The 24,153-nt window shown below is 38.6% G+C and overlaps 1 protein-coding gene across 3 annotated transcripts in view; it reads right to left on the reverse strand.

Moving 5' to 3' along the window:
- FYB1 (FYN binding protein 1) overlaps positions 1 to 24,153 on the reverse strand; it is a 139,396-nt gene that overhangs the window by 44,726 nt on the left and 70,517 nt on the right. For all 3 annotated transcript variants that reach the window (XM_064480258.1, XM_011000633.3, XM_011000641.3), the window contains one exon: positions 128 to 284. In XM_064480258.1, coding sequence (XP_064336328.1) covers positions 128 to 284 — 157 coding nt within the window. The remainder of the gene's footprint in view (positions 1 to 127; positions 285 to 24,153) is intronic.

Here is a 24,153-nt window from a genome sequence, read left to right on the forward strand (position 1 = left end):
TCCCTGCCAACCGCCCCCCTTGTGGCTCCATCAGTTTACCATGGAACCCTCTGCATTCAGCCAAGCATAGTTTGAAAATCCATGGCAAGAGATTGACAAAGAAATAGCAAGATAATCTTTTGCTTACTTGAGATCTAAGGGAGGTTTAATGTTTCTGGGAGGTAGACTTGGAACTGGTGATTGTGTTGGGTAAGATGCTGGCAATGGTGGTTGGCTGGCCAGATGGGATGGTGGAGGCGGTGGCAGGGACATTGTTGAGTAAGATGTTTGGCCTTTGCTGGTACCTAAGAAGCAAAGCAAAAAATATTGTGAATTAAAACTAATCTTCAAAATACAAGAACTGGCTATTCCAAGAATGCAGAAATGAGGATTTTAAATACAAACATGTAGGAAATGCATTCTAAATTGAATTAATGCTTTAAGGAGTTTAATACTATTTGAGTATTATGGACATGGCATTTTAAATGTTCCATTTCCTCCCCCACCCAGTTAATGAGCTATAATTGATAAATAAAATTGTAAGACATTTTAAGAATATAATGTGATGATTTGATATACATACAAAAGATTCCCCCACCAAGTTAATTAACACTCTATCGCCTCACATATTTACCTTTTTTTGGGGGTGGGGATGGTGAGAACATTTAAGTTCCACTCTTTTAGCAGACTTCAATTAAACAATAGAGAACTGTAGTCACCAAGGTTTACTTTTTAGTTCCTCAGATTTTATACATCTTACAATTAAAGTTTCTACCCTTGACTAACCACCTCTCCCTTTTTTTTTTTCCCATCACCCCAGCCCCTGGCAACCACTTCTCTACTCCATTTCCTGTTGCTTTTTCTCTATTTATACAGTATAGGAAAAGCTTTCTAATTTCTTTTATTTATTTATTTATTTATTTATTTATTTATTTATTTATTCATTTAACATTTTTATTGAGTTATAATCATTTTACAATACTGTGTCAAATTCCAGTGTAGAGCACAATTTTTCAGTTATACATGAACATATATATATTCATTGTCACATTTTTTTTTCACTGTGAGCTACCACAAGATCTTGTATATATTTCCCTGTGCTATACAGTATAATCTTGTTTATCTATTCTACATTTTGAAATCCCAATCTGTCCCTTTCTGATTCCTTTTAGATATTTCTGCCTCTTTCCAAAGTTTTTTGCTTATGGTAATTACTAAAAATATTACCCTCTCTTCATGCTCTCTCCTCACTATCACAGTCCTCTTGGAGTTTTAAAAACTGCTTAGTCCTTGCACACTTGACTTGTAACCTTCCTTGCCAGGCACAGTTCTCACAGGAATAAATCATTTTCTCTTTTGGCAGCTGTTTTTGGGGGCTTAAGATAGGGAGAATTAGTTCCCTTGTGAATCTGATAAATAAAAATTTCCAATTGATAACGGTTATGTTAGAAATATTTTGTCCAGTTCATTTTTGTCATAAAGTTAAATTTTTTTCTGATATATAGGACTTACTCCTTTTTCTCTAATTCAGTTAATAAATTCTTTTATGTATAATTTCTATCATTAGACTTATGTTTAGGAAAGCCTTCCCTACCCTGAGAACACACATAATTATTAACCTTATATTTCCTCCTACTTCTCTTTGGATTCATTTTTTCACATTTAACTTTGTAAAACTATCAGTAATTTCTTTTAGAATTAGGTGTGGGATCAGGATCTTTTTTTTTTTTTTTTTTAACGTGGGTACTGGGAATTGAACCCAGGACCTTGTGCGTGCTAAGCAGAGGCTTTACCATTGAGCTATTTCCCTCCCCCCGGGATTTATTTTTATGGAGTTTTTGTTGTTGTTGTTCTTAAATCATTTATCAATGTCCCAGCACCATTTGCCTAATAAGCTATTATTACTTACTTTGTTTATTATAGAATAAACATTAAAAATTCTAGTGAATTCGACAGGAGAAAATGACATCTTGTTATTTTAATTTATATGGTTTGTGTTATTTTAATTCAATACGGTTTGATAGATTCAGAAGTGATATGAAAGCTGTACACAGAGAATAAGCCACTGTAAATGGATATTTATAAACCGTTGCCCAAACAGAAGAAGAACTGTCTACTAGTCATTTGTGACTTATCTTTTCATGGAAAAGGTTTTGACAGTCAGGAGGCATCGCCACAGGAGAGTGATGTAAGGCCTGAAGGTGAGAAATTAGATGTAGGTTTGGGGAATGATGAACTGGAAACTCTGAAAACTGACCTATCCTGAAACCCATGTGCTACCGTTTCATCTTGACGCAGGCTTACGAGACTTCCTCACGGGGCATCTGTGGTGTGCCCCTGCTCCTCTGCCTGCCTGACATCTGCTCCCCTCCCCTGCTGAAATAACTCAAGCTGCCCAGAAAGCGATGTGACTGCTCTTCCACTGAGTCTGGGTCTCCAAGGAGGCCTCCTGGAACTCTGGCAGCCACCCCCAGCGGGCTTACCTGATGGTGCACCAAAACCAGAGGGAAGCAGGGCTGGGAGATGGAGAGGGATTGCTGGATTTTTTAAAAAATTATTATCATCTTTGGAAAACTGTCAAGAGATAATTTAACAGGCTTCATGAGACACTCAACTCTGTAAGTGTCTTGCTCCTCACTAAGCCTGGGAGAACAAGTGCTGAAGTCTTCCTACGTTGCAGTCGTGTTTAGCAGTGGAATATTTTGCTTTGCAAAATCCGTGGTTACCTTCAAATACAACAAGGACTATATTTGCATGTATACAAAATAAGTCTAAAGAAAAGCATCTTTGTTTTTCAGGGAGCAAAAAAAAGTTAAAAAAAGTTAAAAAAAAACTTACTATAATATGATTGGCTCTAAAAACATACTATAATATGATTGGCTCTAAATTCTTACTGTGGACTCTATAAAATATACCAAAATATAATTACTAATACTGGAATTCTCAAAAGCAAAAATCTAGTCTGATGTGATGGAAAGAATGAGATGGATTTTTAATTATAGTAAAGCAAATAAAGAAGAAACAGAAACAATAAACTTACAGGAATTTTCTGAGATTAATGACAATAACATTAATAAATCACTGACTTTTTGCCAGGCACCATTTTAGGCAGTTTGCATATGTAATTTTATTTAATTTTTCAAAACACCCCTTTGGGGTATATGTTATTATCTAGTTTCCATTTGATAGTTAAAAAACTACCCAAGGTCAGAGAGTCAGTAAGCAATAGAAGTAGAATTCAAACTTAGCCAGAATTTGAACCTTAGACGATTTAAGAGGTTTGCACCCTTTCTGCTATGTTCTGCTCATGTTTTCAAGGTCGTGAAATTGAAATTATTGGTCAAATGGACATATTAACACATTTCCATAAGTTCAGGTTTTTAAACTGGTATCTTTCCTCTTAGTGCAATTTTGAACAACTATTTTCAGTTTCATTAGGACACGACTTGTTCTGGAGACTGTTAAGTAATCTGTAAAGGATTCAGATATATCGATGCTTTGGATATATGCTTCAGAATTTGATTTTGAAACCAGACAGCAGGAAAGTAGACAGACATTCAGCAGCTGGTGGAAAATAGGCCTCCAAAGATTAATGACTGATGTAGGAAGGAAAAAAAAAAAGTCTTGTGAATTGGAATTGAGGATTATGAAATCGAATCATGAAAGGACATAAAAGATACGAAATAAATAAAATAAAGGGAAATAACAAGTTTAGAATTTAGGTGGCATTAAAATTAGTAATGTGAAATTTGAGACTTAACACCCAAAATTCTAATCTACATATATATGGGTCTTGTCTCCCAAATCTCAGAGGGCATTGCCTTGGTAGTCTCTGGCTTTAAAATACTGGAATTGAAAAGACCATCTGGAATTTCTTCTACGAAGAATGACAGGATTGTGCAGGAATACGGGCCTCATAGCAGCAGGCAGAGCTAGTCTCCTGGACAGTACAGGACATGGCGGTGACCGTGAGCTAACCAGGTGAATTCGCTTCCCATTCTCTTCCCAAGTCAGGTTCAGGAACTGTGTTCCTGGGCCTTTTAATAGGAGCTCAAGGTTTCAAGAAGGAGATACTGGGCATTTTGCCAAAAAGCCAAAAGGGAGCTTGACTTAGGCCTAGCTGTAACACTTGAATGTCTACAAGAGATGGAATAATTTTGATAAGAAAATTCTTAACCATGATTTTTAACTGTGACTAGGGCAAAAACAAGAAAGCATTGACTGTACTCTGGTTAGGGAACATGCTGGCTAGAGAAAAACTGGGGAGAGTTGGGAATGAAGGAGAGAGAAACTGCAAAACCTTCTAGAATATGGAAACTGCTCTCAGGAATCTGGGACGTTAACAACCTCTGATTCAGACTTTTTTCTCTCTTTACTTTTGGAAGCTCAGAGGAGGCCTTGCACAAGTCACGTGCTTCTGCTCAGGCACGCCTGGATGGACGGAACACCAGGGCCATTTTTCCAGAAGGAAACAACCAGGAGGGACCTCTGTGAGTAATTTGTGAGTCAGTGGTGCCCAGGGGTTGTCTGGCCCTGCCCTAAGGATGGCTTCAGGTTCACTGAAACACAGGCTACCCGCAATGGTGACATTACGTCAGGATCTAAAGCTATCAATGGAAAAATGAAACTGAGGAGGAAGGAAAGAAGGGATGGGGAAAACAGGAGGGGATGATTAACAAAGAAACACGGTGGTGTGGTCGTGCACTCATGTTCTAGAAAATGGAAATTGTATTATGTCACAAACTTTGCACTTCAGTTTTTTTTTTTTTTTTTGCCGAATACTGGTTCTAGATATTATCACAACACTCTTGTAACACAAAGATCTATGAGGACTCAGGAATTCTACCCACATAGTTTCTGACCTGTATGACCTTTGACTAAGAAGGTACTTATAACCTTCATGTCCCAAGGGGGCCAAGGAAAATCTAGAGTTGTGGTTCTCAGTTGCCTTTTTAATCTATGGATTCCTGTATGAAACCAAAGACATTCATTTTGCCCCCAACTGCCATAAAACTCTGACTCTAGACCAGGCATTTCTAATTCTGCTTTTGTTGGGAAGTCTTATAATTGGGCCAGACATTAGAAAACTTTGGTTTTACCACCAGCTCTATCACCGAAGAGCTCTTTGTCTTTGGCAAGTCATTTAACTTCCACATGATTTGGTTTTTCCATCTGTCAAATGTCAACTACTCCACATGGGTTTAAGGATTAGATGAGCTGATATGTATGAAAGCACTTGAAAAGCCTGAGGCATCGAATAAACACAACAAGATGATCACACAAGGATGAGGGGCTGCCACAAATAAAATCATGACTAAGTTATCCTGACTTGCAATATTTTGAAATCATTTATATAAGGTCATCATTTATTTATTTGAGAATTATTACGTGCCTGCCCCAGGATTTAGCCATTGAGACGGTAACTCAGAACGCAGACTTGTCTTTTCTCTGGCCTGGGTAGTCATATAGCTATTGCCCATTTGAACAGGAAGAAAAGCTCTAGCAACTGTATGGCATTTCCAGAGTCGGGACTGGTGAGCTGTGCCCTAAGTAAGTGTAAATGATCTAAGTGCACACTTGAAGGAACCCTTGCAGTTGCCTGCCCACGCACAGTCATTTATACTTAACTAGACAGGGGCTTTCTCAGGACAGAGTCTCACTGAGGTCCTATCACATTTACCATAATGATTGTTTCAAAGCTGCCCACATTCCCAGACCCTACTCATGCCTTCCTCATTCACCACAGATAAACCAACCTTTTATCTTACTAAGAACATGCAGAATACTCCACCTGACCCACTTACTCTCTGTTCTAACTTACAGCCTCCTTACATCTTGCTTCCTTCATTTCCTTTGCCCGTGATGCTCTGGAAAAACATCCTTCTTACCAATACTAACTGCCATTCTTATTATTCAATTACTAACTAGTTAGTAATTGCTTTGTTAATTACTAACTCCTTCACTTGCACCAAGTAAGAAACATTCACTAAGTGTTTACTATGTGCTCTGGACCATCTATTTCATCCTTTAAGATGCACTTCCCATTGTAAATGTGGTTTGATTTCCTCTAAAGAAATTCAACAATATCCTTTCTTACCCTTGTCCCCAACTCCAGTTACCAGCTGCTTTTCCCTCTCCCCTTCACAGCCACACTTCTTGGAACACACGCCTATATTTGCCACTTCTATATCTTTATTGTGCTTGGGTGGCTTCAAGTCAGAGTGAAGAATGAAAAGTTCTAGGATAGTCAGGCTTGGGTTTGAGTTCAGAATTGCCCACTCATGTTAATCTTCAATTATTTATTACTCAAGTAGGGGCTTTGGGTAAGTTGCATGACTTCTCCAAGTCTTCATTTTCTCATCTGTGAAACGGTCATACACACCCACCTTACAGAAGCACCTGACACACTGTAGCTCTTAATAAATGTTCTTGTTCTTAGCTATTACTTGATCTGGCTGCATCATTGATACATGGCAGTCTACTCACCCCAAATGTAAAAACTAAAACTTTTTCCCCGAATTAGTTATGTCTCATCCTGTTTCTGCTGGATATCTTAGAATGGACTAAGAATCAGGAAGTTTAATTTTAAATCGTTAAATTCATCCCATTAGGTACCAAACAAACATTACTTTCACTTTCTTGATTCCCAAATAACACCAGAAGCAATTTTTCAACATGGGAAGTGGATGGTTTGGTGGAAAGAATACTTGTGCTGGAATCATTCAGACGTGGGCTTGACCACCAATCTCCATCAGTACTAGCTATAGGACACTGGGTAGTTTATTTTGCTTCTCTAGGTTTTATATTCCCTGCCTGTTAAAAGGGGACTATTGCTTCCTAACTTGCAGGGTGACTATGAGAATATCACTCATATGTGGAATCTAAAAAAAAAGAAAAGAAAAAAAGAGTACACTTATGAATTCATCTACAAAATAGAAACAGACTCGCAGATTTAGTAAACAATCTTATGGTTACTGGGGAAAGGGGGTGGGAAGGGATAAACTTGGCAGTTTGAGATTTACAAATGTTAGCCACTATATACAAAAATAGATTTTAAAAAGTTTCTGCTGTATAGCACAGGGAACTATGTTCAGTATCTTGTAATAACCTTCAATGAAAAAGAATATGGAAACGAATATATGTATGTATATGCATGACTGGGACATTGTGCTGTACGCCAGAAACTGACACATTGTAACTGATAGTACTTCAGTTAAGAAGAAAAGAAAAGAAATAATATGTGTACGTACCTAGTACACCATAGGTGCCCTACTTATCGACGATCCTAGAACCTAGAACCGTTGTGTTCTGCATGGGACAGGCTCTTATTAAACCTCTGAGGGCATGTTTATTTCTTTCTGTGCAGAGAGTCTGGCATAATCATCCTCTACTATGGTTTCTTAAAAAAGTTTTCTAAACTGCCCCTTGTGCCTGAAACAACATGCTAATTGCCGGACATGTGACCATTCTGCAGAAAGCCAGCTTCTGAAAAGCCATCTGCCCTTTGAAGTGTCCTGTCCCTATTCTCCTTGTCCTCAGGCTTGACACCCATCAACCAACGCTGCTCAGAGAGCGCTCTTTCATTTGTACACAGGGCACTCACATGCAGATTCTTACACTAACTTTCTGTTCTTCAAAATTCCCATAAATTACTCTGCCATTTATTTATTTATTTTCTTCCTAGGTGAACAGTAAGCTGCTGAGGGCAGGTCTGCACGGTCAGCATCTGTTTGCCCACAACACTTGGCATCTATCACAGGTAGCAGGGCATCTCCTGCCTTACTGATTTGGATTTTCTTTTTCCCTTACTCTTTTCCCTTTAGGGAAAAAAGCTGATTGAAAATAGTTTATTGCAAAATAAATATATACAGTAAAACATATTTTAAATGATAAGAGGGAATACTGAAAAGAAAATCTCACATCTGGATCCCATCTCCCCACTCCCATCCCCAAAGACAACTGTTACCAGTCTTTCAGGAAACAGTCCATGCACTTTTTTTTTTTTACACAAATGGGACCGTGATACATACGTTATTCTGTACTTTGCTTTCCTGACGTTTTATTTTTAGCTTTTGAAAAATCTCACTCCCTTTCTCTTGCCATTTATATAGTGTGCTGTAGTGTTTCCTAGCAATTTTAAAAAGAGCTTGTTCTATATTGGCACAAATAGGGCAATGAGGTTTTTTTTTTTTTTTCCATAGCTGTGGAGTTCTCCATTGCATGGGTTTACCATAATTTATTTGATCCATCTCATTGCTGATGGAACTTTAGGTTATTTAAAAAAAGATAACTTTGTCAAGGCACAAATTTACAGAAATATACTGGTTTAAAGCACACAATTCAATGGCATTGGTATATTTACAGTTGTGCAATCATCACCAAAATCTAATTTTAGAACATAAGAATCACCACAAAAATAAACCCTGTACCTACTCACCTCCTTATCCCCTGCCTTAGGCAACCACTGATCTACTTCTGGTCTGTATAGACTTGTCTGTTCTGGACGTTTTGTATTAATAGGATCATACAATATGTGGTCTCTTGTGACTGCTGTTTTAACTTAATTGTTTTTGCAGTTCAATCATGTTGTAGCAGATATCAGTACTTCGTTTTTTTTTTATGGCTGAATTACATTCCACTGTATGGATATCTATTTATCCGTTCATCAGCTGATGGACATTTGAGTTGTTTTCATTTTTTAGCTGTTATAAATAATGCTGACATGAGCATTCATATACGTCTTTGTGTGTATATGTTTTCATTTCTCTTGGATATATGCCCAGAGTAGAATTTCTTGGTAACCTCATGTTTAATCTTTTGAGGAACTCGAGTTTTTTCATTATGTTTTGATATTTTAAATTATTAGACAATTAGAATTATGAAATTATTCTTGTAACCGTGTCTTTGATCACAAATGTAAATACATCTGTAGGATAAATTCTTAAAAAGTAGAGTTGGTAAGTCCAAAAAAGCTGAACATTAAAATATTTTGGTAAATAATGCCATTTGGTGAGATTTTATCTATTCAATACCTGCTTTACCATAACCTCACTATCACTGTGTATTATCACATTGTTTTGATCTTAACAATTCTGATGAATAAAAAAATGATATGACATTTTAACTTGCATTTCTACGTTTATAAGTGAGACTAAGGATCTTTTCATATGTTTATAAGACATTTCATTTGTGTGTATGTGTCTTGTCTCCTTTATAAAGTATGTCAGTGGTACAGCATTCTGTTTAGTTAAGTTGCTAAAAAAAAAAGAATTTCTCTCTTTTATGACTGGCATTTGACCTAATATAGAATATCATTTACAATATAGCCACATAAGTAGATATTGTCATTTATGTCAAAGTATCTTAAACATTTTCAGAAGATCCTCAGCAGCCTTCAAAGGTAAGGATTTGAAACCTCTGGGTTACAGGCTTAGAAAATCTAGTTTTACAGAATTTTTCCTTGCCTAATTCAAAGCCATCTCTTCTTATCTTCAAAGAATTTGTAAACTCATAGTGGATGGGAAATTTTGAAAACCAATTTAGTTGAAAACAAAGTACTGTAACTATATTAGTAAAAACAAAACAAAACAAAACAAACTCTTCGCTTTGAAAGCAAGCTGCCAAGAAAATGTTGACCAGCTTAGCATAGTCCATCCGTATGGAAAGAAAGTAATACTGAAACAATAGGGTTTGCATAGATAATCAAAGCAGAAATTAAAACGAAGGTGAAGAAGCTGAGATCAAAACAAATACGATGATCAATTAGAGGAAAGTAAGTAAAGAAAGGCTTCGATCACTCAAACTTCCCTGTGTCAGACCTAACTTTAACATTCAATGTCTCTGAATTTTTTTTAATTCTTAAAAATTTCACTTCTCCAATAACTTTTTTGGCTATTCATTTGTTTATACAATTATATAATTATATGTAATTATGAAATGCAAATAGTTTTAAAAAATGTTTTATTTATTTCAATTCATAAAATAGCATGACATTTAAATTAGGCAATAATTTCAGTGAAGACTACTGACTTTTGAATCTTCCTTTTTTTAAAAAAGAATAAGTTTTATATTAAAAGGAAAAAAGCCAGTATATAAGAAAAATTTTTTGTCAGGTGCTGATAACTTACAGAGTGCCTCTTTCTTGTTCTGAGATAGAGCATATTTGGCCATAAGACAATAAGTGAATTTCTTCTCTACAAATGTTAAAAGCATTGTTTTAAAAGTATACTAAAACTTATATAGGCATAAAGTACGTACTAGAACTCAAGGTTTAGAAAATCCTCATATGAACTGATTTATACGTTGAAGGAATAGTGAATGTTTTGGGAAAATAAATACTTAAAAAAATTAATATAAACCAGAAAAACAACATCTATGCAGATAAGGAGGAAACATTAATGCTGCAGAGACAATATTACAGCCACAGAATATGAACAAATACAGGGACAACTGAAGCAAACGCTCTGAACTCAACAGTCAATGGAAGCCTGGCCGAAGATGCATTTGTGCGCTGTGCTGGGAACTGACTGTGGCGAGCAGGGGACTGACGCCCTGTCTCAATGGGGTGGCACTAACAGGGCTCCAGCCTATTGTAAATATGTGAAAAACAAGTCTAGACTTTTCTATGAAATCTCCCAATTTTTGAATATTGGCAACTAAGTAAATAAAACAAATAGAGCTTCCCTGCAGCACTTGGACAGAGCAGGCGTCCCGGCGAGACTTCAGAGGAAGAAGTGCTGGAGAGGCAAAGGGAGCCAACCCAGGGCAACTGTAAGAAACGCAACTGGGGAGACAGAAGGGTGCAAATAGAAGGTTCAGTTCAATTAATGTTTGCCACTTTTATGACAATGATGAGTCTTGTTGTTGCTATTTTTGGAAGATCACCTAGGGAGAAGAGAGAAGGGTCCCTGAGTCGAGACAGCACAAAAGCATCAGACAATTAGTCAAGACCTAGAGAAGAAAAAGATACAGAAGAAGAGAAGACTCAAAAGAGAAAACATAAAAGCCACAGAGAAGCTCTTACTAGAGCTTGGGGTATGACCTCAGGCAGGTCTTTCCCTCTTACTTCTTTTCTTAAAAAAAAAAAAAGTATTTTAACTTACATGAATAGTGTATTAAATTTCTGGAAAAAGCTTTACAACAGAAAAAGTAAAATTTCACATGACATCTCACTCCCTGTGCAGAACTTTTCTATGCACTTCCTCACCTATGTATGTATGCGTAGAAATATCTGGTGAAAAATCTCAATGTTGCAGAATGCTGCGTGTTGTATTGCAAATACGGACCTAGCTCACTCTTTGTAACTGTGGCAGAGTGTTTTGTGATCAGGATGTTACATGGTTTATTTAGTCTTTTCTCCCTTGACTACTAAGAATGCAGCAACGAACATCCACTTACAAGCATTTCTGTATGTGCGTGACAGTAGTTTTCTAGACGAGGTCTGTACAAATAGGATTGCTCAAATGAAGGCTGCGCACATTTCAGTCACACTGGTTGTGTCCAGGTGTCCTCCAGCGGAGCTGTATCAATGTAGACTCTCTGAAGGCGGGTCTCCTCAGAGCCTCGCTACCTCTGAACATTTTTAATCTTTTTTTTTTTTTTCAATTTTGTCAACACCATCACTTAACCTTTCTGAGCCTCAGTTTAATCTGTAAAATAACAAAAACCCGACTTTGCAATGTTACGATAATTAGGTTAATTAACAAAAGTGCCTGTCACATGTGCCTCGCCCACAGGAGACAACCCAATCCATGTACCTTCATGCTCTTCTCTTACTATAGATTTCTTAGTGAAGGAAAATTCAATCTAACTAGATGTATTTGTATAATTTTCTTATGGTGTTAAGAAACTTTTGCAATTGGTAGCATGTGTTTAGCTACTGTGTAAATCCATTAAAAAATTCTTTTCTTTATTTGGGAGGATAAGCATTTTCTCATATCTCTATTTCCTAATGTTAATTACCTCTTTATGTCCTTTGCTCATTTGAACTAAGATAACATATTGCCCTCGCCTCAACCTATGAGTAAATCTATTTTTAATTTTTAACCCATATTCATTGTCTATTTTTAATTAAAGTGCTCTAAATGAGGGATATTTCTTTAGACTTTAGTATTGCTGTAGTATGATGCCCTATGTTATAATTCAATTTTCCCACTATGTTCTTTTTTTTCAGTTACTGTGAAACATTGTTTTTATACTCATTGTGACATTATTTGGCCTTCACTCATTCTTTTTCTTAGTCTGAGGCAGATAAAGGTATACCTTAATGATAATGTAAATGTATGCTTCCATTAATTTTTTAAAAAACTTACTAAAATGATAATATAATTTAAAAATTTGTGTAAAAAATGTAAGGATTTCTGAGAATGTCTGCTCAGTCAGGTTTACCAATTGCAAGTAAAGATTTCTTCATCTCATTTATCTCATCTGTGTACTCTGCTTAATGATTTTAACTGGTTAAACAATACTGGTTTTACTATCCCTAAATCTGGTTCATAAGTTTCCTCACTGTATTATACAAATTAAATTAAGATCATATAGTCATTCACATTGTGCATCTTATCTTGTACGAAGTCTAAATATAATAGTAAATTGGTGAAATTAATGTATAATAAATAAAAATTTAACAACCACGCATATTAATTCCTGTTTTGCCTTTTCCTACTCTACATCCAGTACACGGGCAGTTCTTATCAGCGCTACCTCTGAAACATATTCTAAATTCATCTGCTAGTCTCCCTAGCACCTGGTCTATATCATATCAATTCTTACCCAAAAGTCTTCTAACAGTCTTTCAGCTTCATTCTTATTTGCCTATGTTTTTGCTCCACACAGCAGTTAAAGAGAAGCCCCCAAATACTCTTCTTCACAGTGGTTCTAATTTCAGCGGCTTCCTACTGCAAGTTCTAAGCTAGGGCCTTCCAGGACCTATGGGATTTGGTCAGTGCCTACCGTTACAACCTCATCTTGAACCAGTCCTCTCTCAGTTACAGTATTCCAGCTAACCTTGTTGTTGCTATTCTTTTTCTTTCTGTTGTCTTTCTTTTTCTTGAACCACATCAATCTGGTTCTTGCCTAAGAAATCTGCTCTAACTGCTTTCTGCCCAGACATTCCTCTCCCATATCATTGTACAGGTGGACCCTCTCATCATTCATGACTCTGCTTAAATTTATCTTCTCAGAGAGGTCTTCCCAGATGATCTCAACTAAAATAACCTTCGTCTTGTCTGCCTCCTCCTCAGTCACTCAACTACATCATTGGTTTTTATTTTATCCACAAATTGTATTCACAAAATTTGTTTAGTCATTTACTTGTGTAATATATTCTCCTTCAACTAAGATGTAAGCTATATAAAAGCAAAAACCATATATATCATTCTTATTGCTATATTCTGGGGCATAAACACATAGTAGTCACTTGTTAAATATTTGTTAAATGGATATATGAATAAATAAATGGTCCTCTGCCAGAAGAATACGAAATTTCGAACTCTTTTGGATCTTGCCACTCTTAGAACAACAGCAAAGATTAAACATAATAAGGAATATTCACACTAAGGGTTAATATCCACACTAAGGATTATCATCATTTTTAGTACTCAGTAGTGAAACAATGTTACAGGGCACTGAAAAGAAAGAATGACAGTCAAATACAGGCATAAGTCATATAATTAGCCAAAAGAATAACATTTAATATCAGACTTGGAATTGGAATAAGATGTCATCCAGTAGAAAAATTCACTGGGAGTAAATATAGTTAAATTTTAAATTACTGACTTGATTGAAAGAAAGGAAATCTTTGGCAATAAGAGAGCAGGGCCAGTCTGTCAGTTTAGGACCAAGACTAAGGATTCTGGATAGATAAGAAATGGACTGGTCAAAACGCATCCAGAAAGTTCAGCCAGGAAGGAGACAAGAGTCCAAGATAGCCAGCCAGTGCAGCAGTTCAGTCCAATCCATGCACTTTGGAGTTACTCAGACTGGGAGTCAAATCCCCTTGAAGTTGTATGTAATTGCTGCTCTGGTGCATTGACTGATCATTGGTTGCCATGTGCCTACTTTTAGGTAACAGTTAATCATTATTATATAATTTGTGGACAGTGAAGTAGGATGGTGCAGGTGGCCTTGGAGGAAATCGTACGTGAAATAATGATATTAGATCCAGATAATACGACTTGCTAAATGCAGATTTTGCGAACATAAAAGGTAGTGATACTGGAGTTTTAGCATGATGAACCAGAGGGGCGAGGATAAGAGGCTTGGTAAGACACCATTTTGGGTTTTCCACATGTGCCAGGAATTCATCCAATTCAAATGGACAACATATAATGGACACCAACTCAAAGTTATCGTGAGGAAGTGGGGAGACACAAGAAGCTATGCACACCTAAACTCCCTCAACCTGATTTCTTCTGATATGTTTTGCTAAAACTGTATTACTTACCTTGGTAAACTTTGATATCTACAAATTGTGTCAGAGTGCTCATTTTGACCAAACTTCCAGCGCAATCTTTTGCAGGACTGCATCAAAGGGGCACACTTAACTTAGATTGTTGATAACACCTTGTTGAAGGGCTTACTGCTACTTTAGAAGACAAGAATTATATGTAAAGAAACCCCAATTAGTTAGAGAGATCTAATTAGAATGGTATTAACAACATAAGTACAAATTAATTACTTAGTGACCAAAAACTTAGTGCATGATGAGGAAAAAAATCAAGTATGTACAGTAACCATAGAAAAACTTTTAGAGTATCCTTATTTTATCATAGATGAAATATTAATAGATTATATCGTGTAACTGTTTTAAACTTTAAGTAGTCATTGTACTACTCAGGTGTGCAACTTGTTGCCTGAAGTGTACTATTATCACATCCTCTCTCTCTTCAGTCTTAACACAACTTATTTTTGACCCTCTGTTATATCATATTGGCTACTAGCTGATGTTTTTTGTTTGTACTGCATTTTCTGAGAGTCCCTTCTGGTTATTTCTTTCTACAAGAACCCAACTTTACTTGATTCAACCATAGCTGAGATAAGAGAATCTGGTGACTGTGAAATGAGAGAAGCCTCATTAAGATGGCACCACACAACCCCTTTCATAACCAGGTGGATGTGGAGGTGGCATGTAGGGGTGGAGGGTGATACAGCAATGGAGAAGATCAGGAGATGACTTTAGGGGATGGCGGACTGAAAAGACTGGAGAAAAGAAGATGGAGTGATCAGGAGCAATCTTTAATGTACCATTTATAGAATACTGACCACCAGTTTTCTCTCCAGAAAGGGAACAGGACCAGGCAATGTGGATTCACCAAGAGGGCAGCAGCATACCCTTTGACGACCTACCCTATACCTCTTATGGAGCAAATGGCCCAGGGATTAGAATCTCTGTTCCTAAAGACAATCATAGAATTGTAGGACTAGAAATTCTTGTGAGTTTACTGTTTCTGTGTCTTTCGCATAATTTGACATAAAAAAATCTGTTGATTCTTTATGAAGCCATCTTCCTGCTGCTTCATAGGACTTTGAAACACAGAATGAGAGAATCCCTTAGCCTTAGGGATCACATAGCACAGAATCTCCATTCTGGTCAAAGGCAAGAAATCTGAGGTCCAGATAAGTTTAGCAATTCATGAAGGAACACAAAGCTTAAAATCATGAGATCTTGAGTCCTCTTTTCCTCATATCAAGCCTTATGTTCTTTCTACCATCCCATGAAACCAGATTTCTCTGTGTCTCTGTCTCTCTCTCATTTGTTTTAAAATCCTGAAGAGAAAAAAGCTAAACATCTTCCTTTTGAAAGTTTTTTCAGTATCTCAGTGGTGAAATAACTGAAAATGCACATGTTACTGCCCAAGACAAAAGCAGCAGCTAAGGAGAGACCAGGCAGAACAGAGAATCAACAGGCAAAATTGACTAAAGACAAGCACAAGCTGGAGAACCCTTCCCCTCCACCAGGTACAGCTCTCCCAGTTGTTTCTGTGAAAAGGAGGACCTTAATATTTCCCGAGTCACAGGTGTATGTCTGCTTGCTCATACATGTGTGTGGATGTGTGCATGTGCGTGCTGAGATGATTCTGGATGTGAGCAAGACTGATAACTAAGTTCTGGGAAGGAGGGGGATTGCTGATAGGCAGATCTGTGAGCTAGGGGTAGGGAGAGGAGGTGTGGGGTGGCAAGACAGAGCAGAGTGGAGATTAACCCAGGCAGACTCTATGCTGGCTGCTGAGCCTTCTTTATGGAGAATCTAAGAAAATATCAAAGAAGGGACCCAGCTTGTGGGAGAAGGGAATATGTCAACAGCAGTGGGATTAGACTGGGTTTGGAGAAGACCCCAGTTCATTGATGCCCCTGATAAACACAGTGAGCTGGGTTGGACTGAGGTGAAATGGTTCTGAGATGCGAATGGCTCACATGGGCTGGAGTGTGTGTATCTGATGGTTGGAACTTCTTGGGAGGCTTCTTTTGACCTCACTGGGCAAAACCCCTGCTTTTTTTGGAGATGCAAAGAGAAGAATGACAAAAGTTACTGTGCAAGTCTGTGGGATTGCCACTCTAGAATTTAATGATGAGCTCAACCATTAGTATGCCTTTTACATACAGGTTTCCTGCTGTGTAGGATGTTTCTAAGAGTTTTTAAACTTCAGGCTCAGACTGCCCAGTGATCTTGTTGGCCACTCCTTTAGGGGGCTGGGCAGAAAGGAACCTCAGGATGCATCTGCTCAGTGTCCAAATGGGGGTGGGCAGTACCAGCTTCCAAGGAAGCATTTGGAATCGGAGATGGAGTTGGGGGAGGAGGGGCTGGCTTTGGCTGTTCCAATGGCTCGTGAGTGCTACTGGTTTTTCAGTGGCTAGACGTCAAGGAGGCTAAAATTCCAGAACTAGACAAGACAGTTCCACTTGAGGAGGAATAGTGTGTCCCAGACTGCTGATGGCTTTCCAGAAAACTGAAGAACTCATTTTATATGTGCGATCCAGAGTATAAAGTGCTTCAGAGGCAGGTGCAGAGCACAGATCGGCCCCCTGTCAATCCAGCAATGCAGCATCCCTTCCTCCCAGCTCATTCTGTTGCTCCCTAGTGCCCTCCTGACAGTTGTTCTCGTGTATTCGGAGAATCCCAAGTCATTTTTTAATTGAAATTTAGTTTACAATGTTGTGTTAGTTTCTGGTGTACAGCATAGTGTTTCAGTTTTATATATATATATATATATATATATATATATATATATATATATATATATATATAATTTTTCATACTCTTTTTCATTATAGGCAAGTCATTTTTATACCCACCTAACAAAGGCATGATCAGAAGGGCACACTCCTGCTGCTATACTCAACACCATCAGCAAGAGCAAATCTGTACTTTTAAACAACTGAACATATAATAACTCACAACTCTGGATGATCATATGATAGGTCTTCATTTGACATCAATGATCAGGAGTGGCTTTACTTTTAAAGTGCCAGTATCTGAAAAGATAAACTCTGTTTATCTTTCAAGAGAGCCATATAATGGTGGGAAGAGAAAAAGTTGAGAAACTTCGAGTTTTTCAGAAATGAGGCTTTTCGCTAAAGTTAAAAGTGAAATAAAAATAGCGACACAACTTCCTGGTTTTCTGATTCAAGTCGTTTCGTGCTCTAGTCACTTGGTTTGCCTTCCCAAGCCCACTTTAATTGAGATGGTGTAGGCAGTGAAAAGTGCACCAGTAAAACCACGATGAAGTTTCACCTTGAGAGACAGGAGCAAAAACAGGAAGGTAAGAGGTCAGCCCAATTTCCAGAGACTGGGTGGTTCCAATTTCAATTAGGTATCATGCACCCATGGAAGGAAGGTAGGTATCCTAATTCTCATATATACAGTATTTCTGACTTTGAAAAGTGTGGCCCCTGTCTCAGGAACTTTTGTTCTGGCAACACTGGAACATCACTTTTTGACAGCTGTCATTATTTCCAGTCATTCATGGCCCACACCATTTTTTTTAGTCATCCTGAATTTGGAAACATGACCCAGGAGCCTTCAGGCTGGAGCCTAGACACCTACCTGTCTGGTTTCCTGAGAGCTGTGGCTAACCCCCCAAGTTTACTGTTTTTATTGCCACCCTCTTACTCCCATGCCCCTGCTATCCACACAGATCTGTTTTTCCTTGCAGAATTAACAACCAGAAGGGGTCTGTGACCTACCCATCCTTTAATTTCACAGATCTCTAGAGCTGGAATGTACCTCAGGGCCGATCCAGGTCAACCCTCCCATTTTGCGAATGAGAAGGGGGGGTGTCAAAGAAAATGACTTGTCCAAGATCACCCAAGGTTAACATAATCAGGCCCAGTATAGAACTTAAACCCATCTACACCGTTAATAACTGCAGCTTGATTACAGTCACTACGACTTACGGTGCTGAAACTGCTGGCTGTCATAGAATTAGGGAATCATTTAGAATGCAAAACTACTTTTTTCCAGTAAATTTTTCAAACTTTGCAACTGCTTTCCTTCCAACTTTTGAAGCTCAAATTTTATATTTAAAAAAAGAGTGTCACCAAAATCCCCAATGCTCTTCATTGCCTCCCTCCTGTCCTTAAGAGTGTGTGTGTGTGTGTGCACACGCTCTCTGAGGTAAGGCGTCTAACAGCTCTGGCTCTGAACAACAAAGTTGCTGAAGCTCTTAGAAGCTGCAAGAATACCCACTTCCTACTTTACTAGTGACATATTTTTGCAGAGTTGTTTTCGCTCAGCTTCCCCATCTCAAGCAAATTAAGATTTAGAACAATGACTTCAAATTCCCTTTTATGCAGTTCCAGCTTCAAATTTCCTAGCAAACACAAACTATTTTCACCAGTGAATTTGAACTGTAAATGTTGTGTCACTCTGCACTTATCTCATGCAGCATTTCCTTCAAAGTTAGTTCCTGGGAACATTGGTCCTACTCAGCTCTTTTGAGAGAGAGAGAGGGAAAAAAAGAGATCTGTGGTCAAATATGATTTGGAAATGGCTGCAAACTATACCTTCCTTTTGATATTCATGATGCTCAGTAGTGTATTGGACTTTACAATAAAAAACTCATTTAACTTTGCTTAACCCAGGATTTTCCAAACATATTCGAATTACTTTTCCTCTATAACGTTTATTACATCCTGCAGAACTCTCCAGAAGACCGGCAATTCTGAGATAACAACTGACTTTCTGGTGTGTCTCAGTGTTCCAACACTGTATGGGAATGAATTTTTTTTAGGGCTCAAATATCAGAATGCAAATTCAAACTCTGTGGTCAAAAGGCTCAGGTTCAATTCTGGTTACACTTCTTACTAGCTGCATATCTTTAAGTAAATTACCTAATCTCTGAAGCTCAGGGTCTTCACTGCAAAATAGGGAGAATGAGAACCAGACTGTGATATAATGTAGGGAGAAGAGAAAAAAAATACTGGTAAAACACCCAAATAAAGTAAAAGAACGTGAGCAATACTCAGGTTTTTGAATGGCACTAAGATTCAAAAAAAAAAAAAAATACAGAAGGCCTGTCTTCATGTTTCTGATAACAACTGAGGCTAATTTTTTTGAATATTTAAAGAAATATCACCCGGGAATTTATCATTGGGTATAACAAGACAGATTCGTTTTTCCCCCAAATCTTTTAACAGTGCAATAGTTTTCTAATAAGTACCAGATAATTTTCTCCAAATCCTAGGAAATTCCTTATTTTAGGAAAAATGTCATCTTGTGGGACACACAGAAAATTTATGAAGTTTTAAAATCTTCCTAGTCCTGACTCCTAGTGGATTGGGACACAGAAGTGTGTAAGTTGTTGCCCACGAAGATGTAGGCTAAACGCCTGTTTCCACACTGGTTACCGAGAGTCCTTTCTATGTGCCAAGCGCTATTCTAAAAGCTCTGTTTATGGAGATGTTCCTGTAATTCCTCAGAAGCCTTAGGAGGTAGGTAGCATTATTGTCCTCATTTGTAGGGGAGGAAACACGCAAGTTATTAACGTGCCCAAAGTCAGACAGCTACTGGGGACTCACACCCACACAGCCTGGCTCACAGCCTGTATGTCTGACAGCCATGTGTCACTCCCTGTGGTGTGACTGGATGGCAGTACTGGTTTAGACTATTGTGTGGGAAGCAAGAGACACGGGGAAGAGTAGGAGAAAAGAAAAGAAAGATGAGATCTTCTCCATTTCTAGGGGACGGAAGACAGTGTGTAGGGTTTCTCTTTTCAGTACTTTTTCGTACTTCCCACACCTCGCCACATGCCCACTGATACTCTGAGTTACAGAAAAGTGCACTTTAGTGCACCCCCAAGTTCTCACTTCTCTCCAGATATCTGCACGTGCTCTGTCTCCCCTTAGCCCCTCTCTTCTTCCCTCACTGACTTGATTGATACTTTTCTGGGGGCCCTGCTTAGGTATCAATTCCAATAGGAAGCTCCTCTTCCAATTCTCCAGGAGTATTTAAGTCCCACAGCACCCAGCAGCCTGCACTCTCCTTTCCTTGGCATTTATCAGCGGGTAGGATAAGTGCCCGTTGACATGACCATGGCTCCTAGTACAAGACCAGCTCCAGGAGAACAGAGGTGCATCTCTCTCGTCTCCTTCGGACCCCTAGGGTCTAGTGCAGTATCTAGCAGGTGCTCAGTGCTAAGTAACTATTTGTTGCTGTCCACAACTGTACCATTAATGGTTAACCATGTCCAGAATAATTATCCCTCACCTGCAACTTCCTTCTTCCTTGTATGTAAACAGGAAAATCATATCAGACCCCATCACGCTGATGGAAGAAAGGAGGAGGAGTACGTTTCTACCCAAGCTTTGCCTCCCTTGTCCTGTTCCACTTTCGTGTGTGTCATCATTCCTCCTGCGCCCCCCATCAACACTTAATTCTTAGTCTGACCCTCCCATCCTTAGGTGTGATGAGGTGATCCCTTGCAGCAACACTGTGAAGGGCATGTGCAGGTTGGGTGCTGACGAAGACTCGCGGGGAAGTCCCTTTCGTGACACTGACCAGTCCCAGGAAGACTCTGTGGCCGGAACTCTCACTACCACTCCGGCTATCTGGCCAGGTATCCTGGCCCTCTAGCGGGAGAACTCTTGAGAGCTGGGAGCAGAGATGCTACAGCGACAGATGCTGCTGCTGCTGTCTCCATGGAGTGGCACACGGTGGTAGGTGTTACGCGTTGAATGCTGGTCTAGTTAAGACCGAGTGCAGCAGAGGCAGAAGGCAGCTCGGGAGGACACCATCTACTGTCTATCTCTTCTGCCTCTACTCTGATTATGTTATAATTGTATGTAACAAACCCTTTTGCTGAAATTGTCTTAAAAACCAGGCTATATTGTTCTACGTATCCAACTTTGGTAGTTATTTCAACAGTATAAATCTAGGAGATTATGTAAGTGATTATTTTTGTACACATTTTTGGAACAGAATTTTAGATATTGTCTTGTTCGATTATTCACTGATTCATCCAACCAGTGCTTGCCAAGCACAGAGTACAAAGGCATTTCACCGGTTGTGATGGACCTGAGGATGAGCAGGGCATGGGCCTTGCTTTCATGGAACTCACAGTACACAAGAGTTCAGGTACAAAAACAACTAGCACCATATAGAATGTAATTTGTGTAATACTGTTGATGATACTGATTCAGCTTTAGCCAAGGTACCAGTCGGTCATTAGATCAGTGCTGTTCAGCAGAATGTGCTGGGATGATGGAAATGTTTAATATCTGTGTCGTCTTATACGACAATCATTAGCCACAGGTGGCTACTGAACACTTAAAATGTAGCTAGTGCAACTGAAGAACTTAAGTTTAAATTTTATTTGATTAATTTAAATTTAAATAGCTTCCTGTAGCTAGTGGCTACTGTATTTGGACAGGACAGATAACAGTCTTTAAAGTAGATAGAAATGTAAACACTCAGAAAAGCACTGGGTCCCAGGAGGCAGGCTGAAGTGTCAACAATGTAGAGAAAAAAACGAGGCTTCAACAGTTCTAGACCCTTGTAACCACCTGCTTACGTGATGTCTCAAAGACTCCTCTAATTGAACATGTTCAAAATAAAGACCATGGTCTTTTCACATAGCCAATCTATCATTTTATTGTCTAGATATCTCTCAGATCCACTCTGTTTCCCATCTCTTCTGCCACCTCTCTAGCCCAAGCTCCTGCCTGGGTTACTGCAGTGTTCTCCCACTTCTTTATACTGCTTCTAGAACAATCTTTCCCAAACTTTGACTCTAACAAGGTCACCCTCCTATTTGGGCAAAAGCCCCAAGTCCTTAACATGGTCTATGAGGTTTGGCCCCTGCCTATCTCCCTGGTCCCATCTTTTGCTGCTTTTATTCCTTTCTCTACATTGCAGCCTCACCTATCATTCATGAAACAATGCTGGTGTGAATGGAGAGCAGGTGGCAGGTACACTAATGTGTGTGTGTGTGTGTGTGTGTTCAAATTTTATCCACCATTGCTATTTGGTTTCACCAAAATTTGAGGAAGCTTCCAGAGGCACTATGCATGTTGCCTGTAAGCAAAAAAAAAAAAAAAAAAAAAGCTTTTATTTAGGCCTGAGGTCTATCTTTAATACACGTTTTAATTACATTTCAAAGAGACTCAGTTCCGTACATCATTTTAACTGGGTTAGTAGTGTGACCTATGCAGGTACAATATGGGAAAAGTAAACTTATTTTAGTACCATCATATCCCTTGCTAACTAGTTCATCACAGACCCAAATCAGGGAGAAAACAAGGAGCCATAATTTAAGTTCTTTGAAGGTCAGAGTACTTGGCAAGTGGGTGATGTGAAATATTGGGTAAGGGGGGAGGGTATAGCTCAGTGGTAGAGTGCATGCCTAGCATGCACAAGGTCCTGGGTTCTATCCCCAACACCTCTATTAAAAATAAATAAATAAATAAATAAATAAACAAATAGACAAACCTAACTACCTCCTCCTGCCTAAATATATATTAACATAAAGTGCCCAGCTGGAGGTAGAGAGTGAGTAAGAGAAGGCTTTCTCATACTACTTTCTCTACTCTAGTTGGCGCCTTGGTCCGATACATTTCTGTGCTACTGTTTCTTTCCTGTTTTTTGCTGTTGTTATTACTAACTTTTCTAGATATTTCAGGAAAATTTCATTAACCTTTAAAGTTGCTCACAGCAGAACTGCCTTCTTGGGAAGCAAGCGGCAGGCAGGCCTAGCTCTAGCAAAACTGAGTTGACAAAGTTCATCTTCAGAGGTTCCCATCTCTTAATGGCACTTGCTTCTCTTTTCAGGTACTCTCAAACTCTGATCCCGGGAGGAAAGTGGCTGCATCCTAGGCATTTTTAGTCGCAACTGAAAACAAGCCTAATACATGCACTTGACCTGTTAGGACTTATTCTAAGAGCACTTGCCTCTTTCACGAAGATTAGCTGGGATTTCTAGCGTGATGGGAGAATGAATGTTGTCCAGGAATTTTCTATGATTCTACACAAGCAAACTGCCACTGCCAGCTCTAGGAGCTTCAGTCCAGCCCAGTGTCTACAAGCTTGTGTGGAATGGTTCAGACCAAGTGCCTAGCTTACCAGCTGTCCTTTCCCTTGGTGTCTGTCTCTACCCTTCCACTCCTATCTCATCCAGTGCTTCCCCAAGGAAAATGAGTTTCTAACACTGTTCAAAACAAGCTTTTTTTTTAACTTTATAACATACAAAAAAGTGTTTGCCAGGTAAAGAAGGGCTGATTTGAGTTAATTTTTTTCTACTGTCAGTTGCATAAGAATCTCCTGGGCAGTTATTAAAAATGAAGATACCTCGGTCCCAAAACCAGAAGTTCTGATTCAAGAAGATGGCTGTGGTGGGGGTGGAATTGTGGGGAGGTAGCAATCTAAAGTTTTGTAAAGTGCCTAAGCCCATTCTGGTGTAGACGGTTCATAGGCCGTGCTGGGAGAAACACTGCCTTGAGAAATGATGGGTAAAAAGGAAATTTTATACTAGTTGACAGAAGAGATATTTTGAGATGATGAAAATTAACCTCATCTAATAGCAGAGCCAGTCCTATTCAGCAACTTAGAAGAAGAACCAATTTTCAATTATAGAGAAAGCACAGTAATGTATTAAAAAACAGATTTTCTAGGCTAATTTTGTGCCCATATCAGAGAATGTGATTATATTAATCATAAACTATCTAAAGCAGACAGTTGCCAAA

This window comes from Camelus dromedarius, chromosome 3, assembly GCF_036321535.1.
Source record: "Camelus dromedarius isolate mCamDro1 chromosome 3, mCamDro1.pat, whole genome shotgun sequence".
Classification (NCBI taxonomy): domain Eukaryota; kingdom Metazoa; phylum Chordata; class Mammalia; order Artiodactyla; family Camelidae; genus Camelus; species Camelus dromedarius.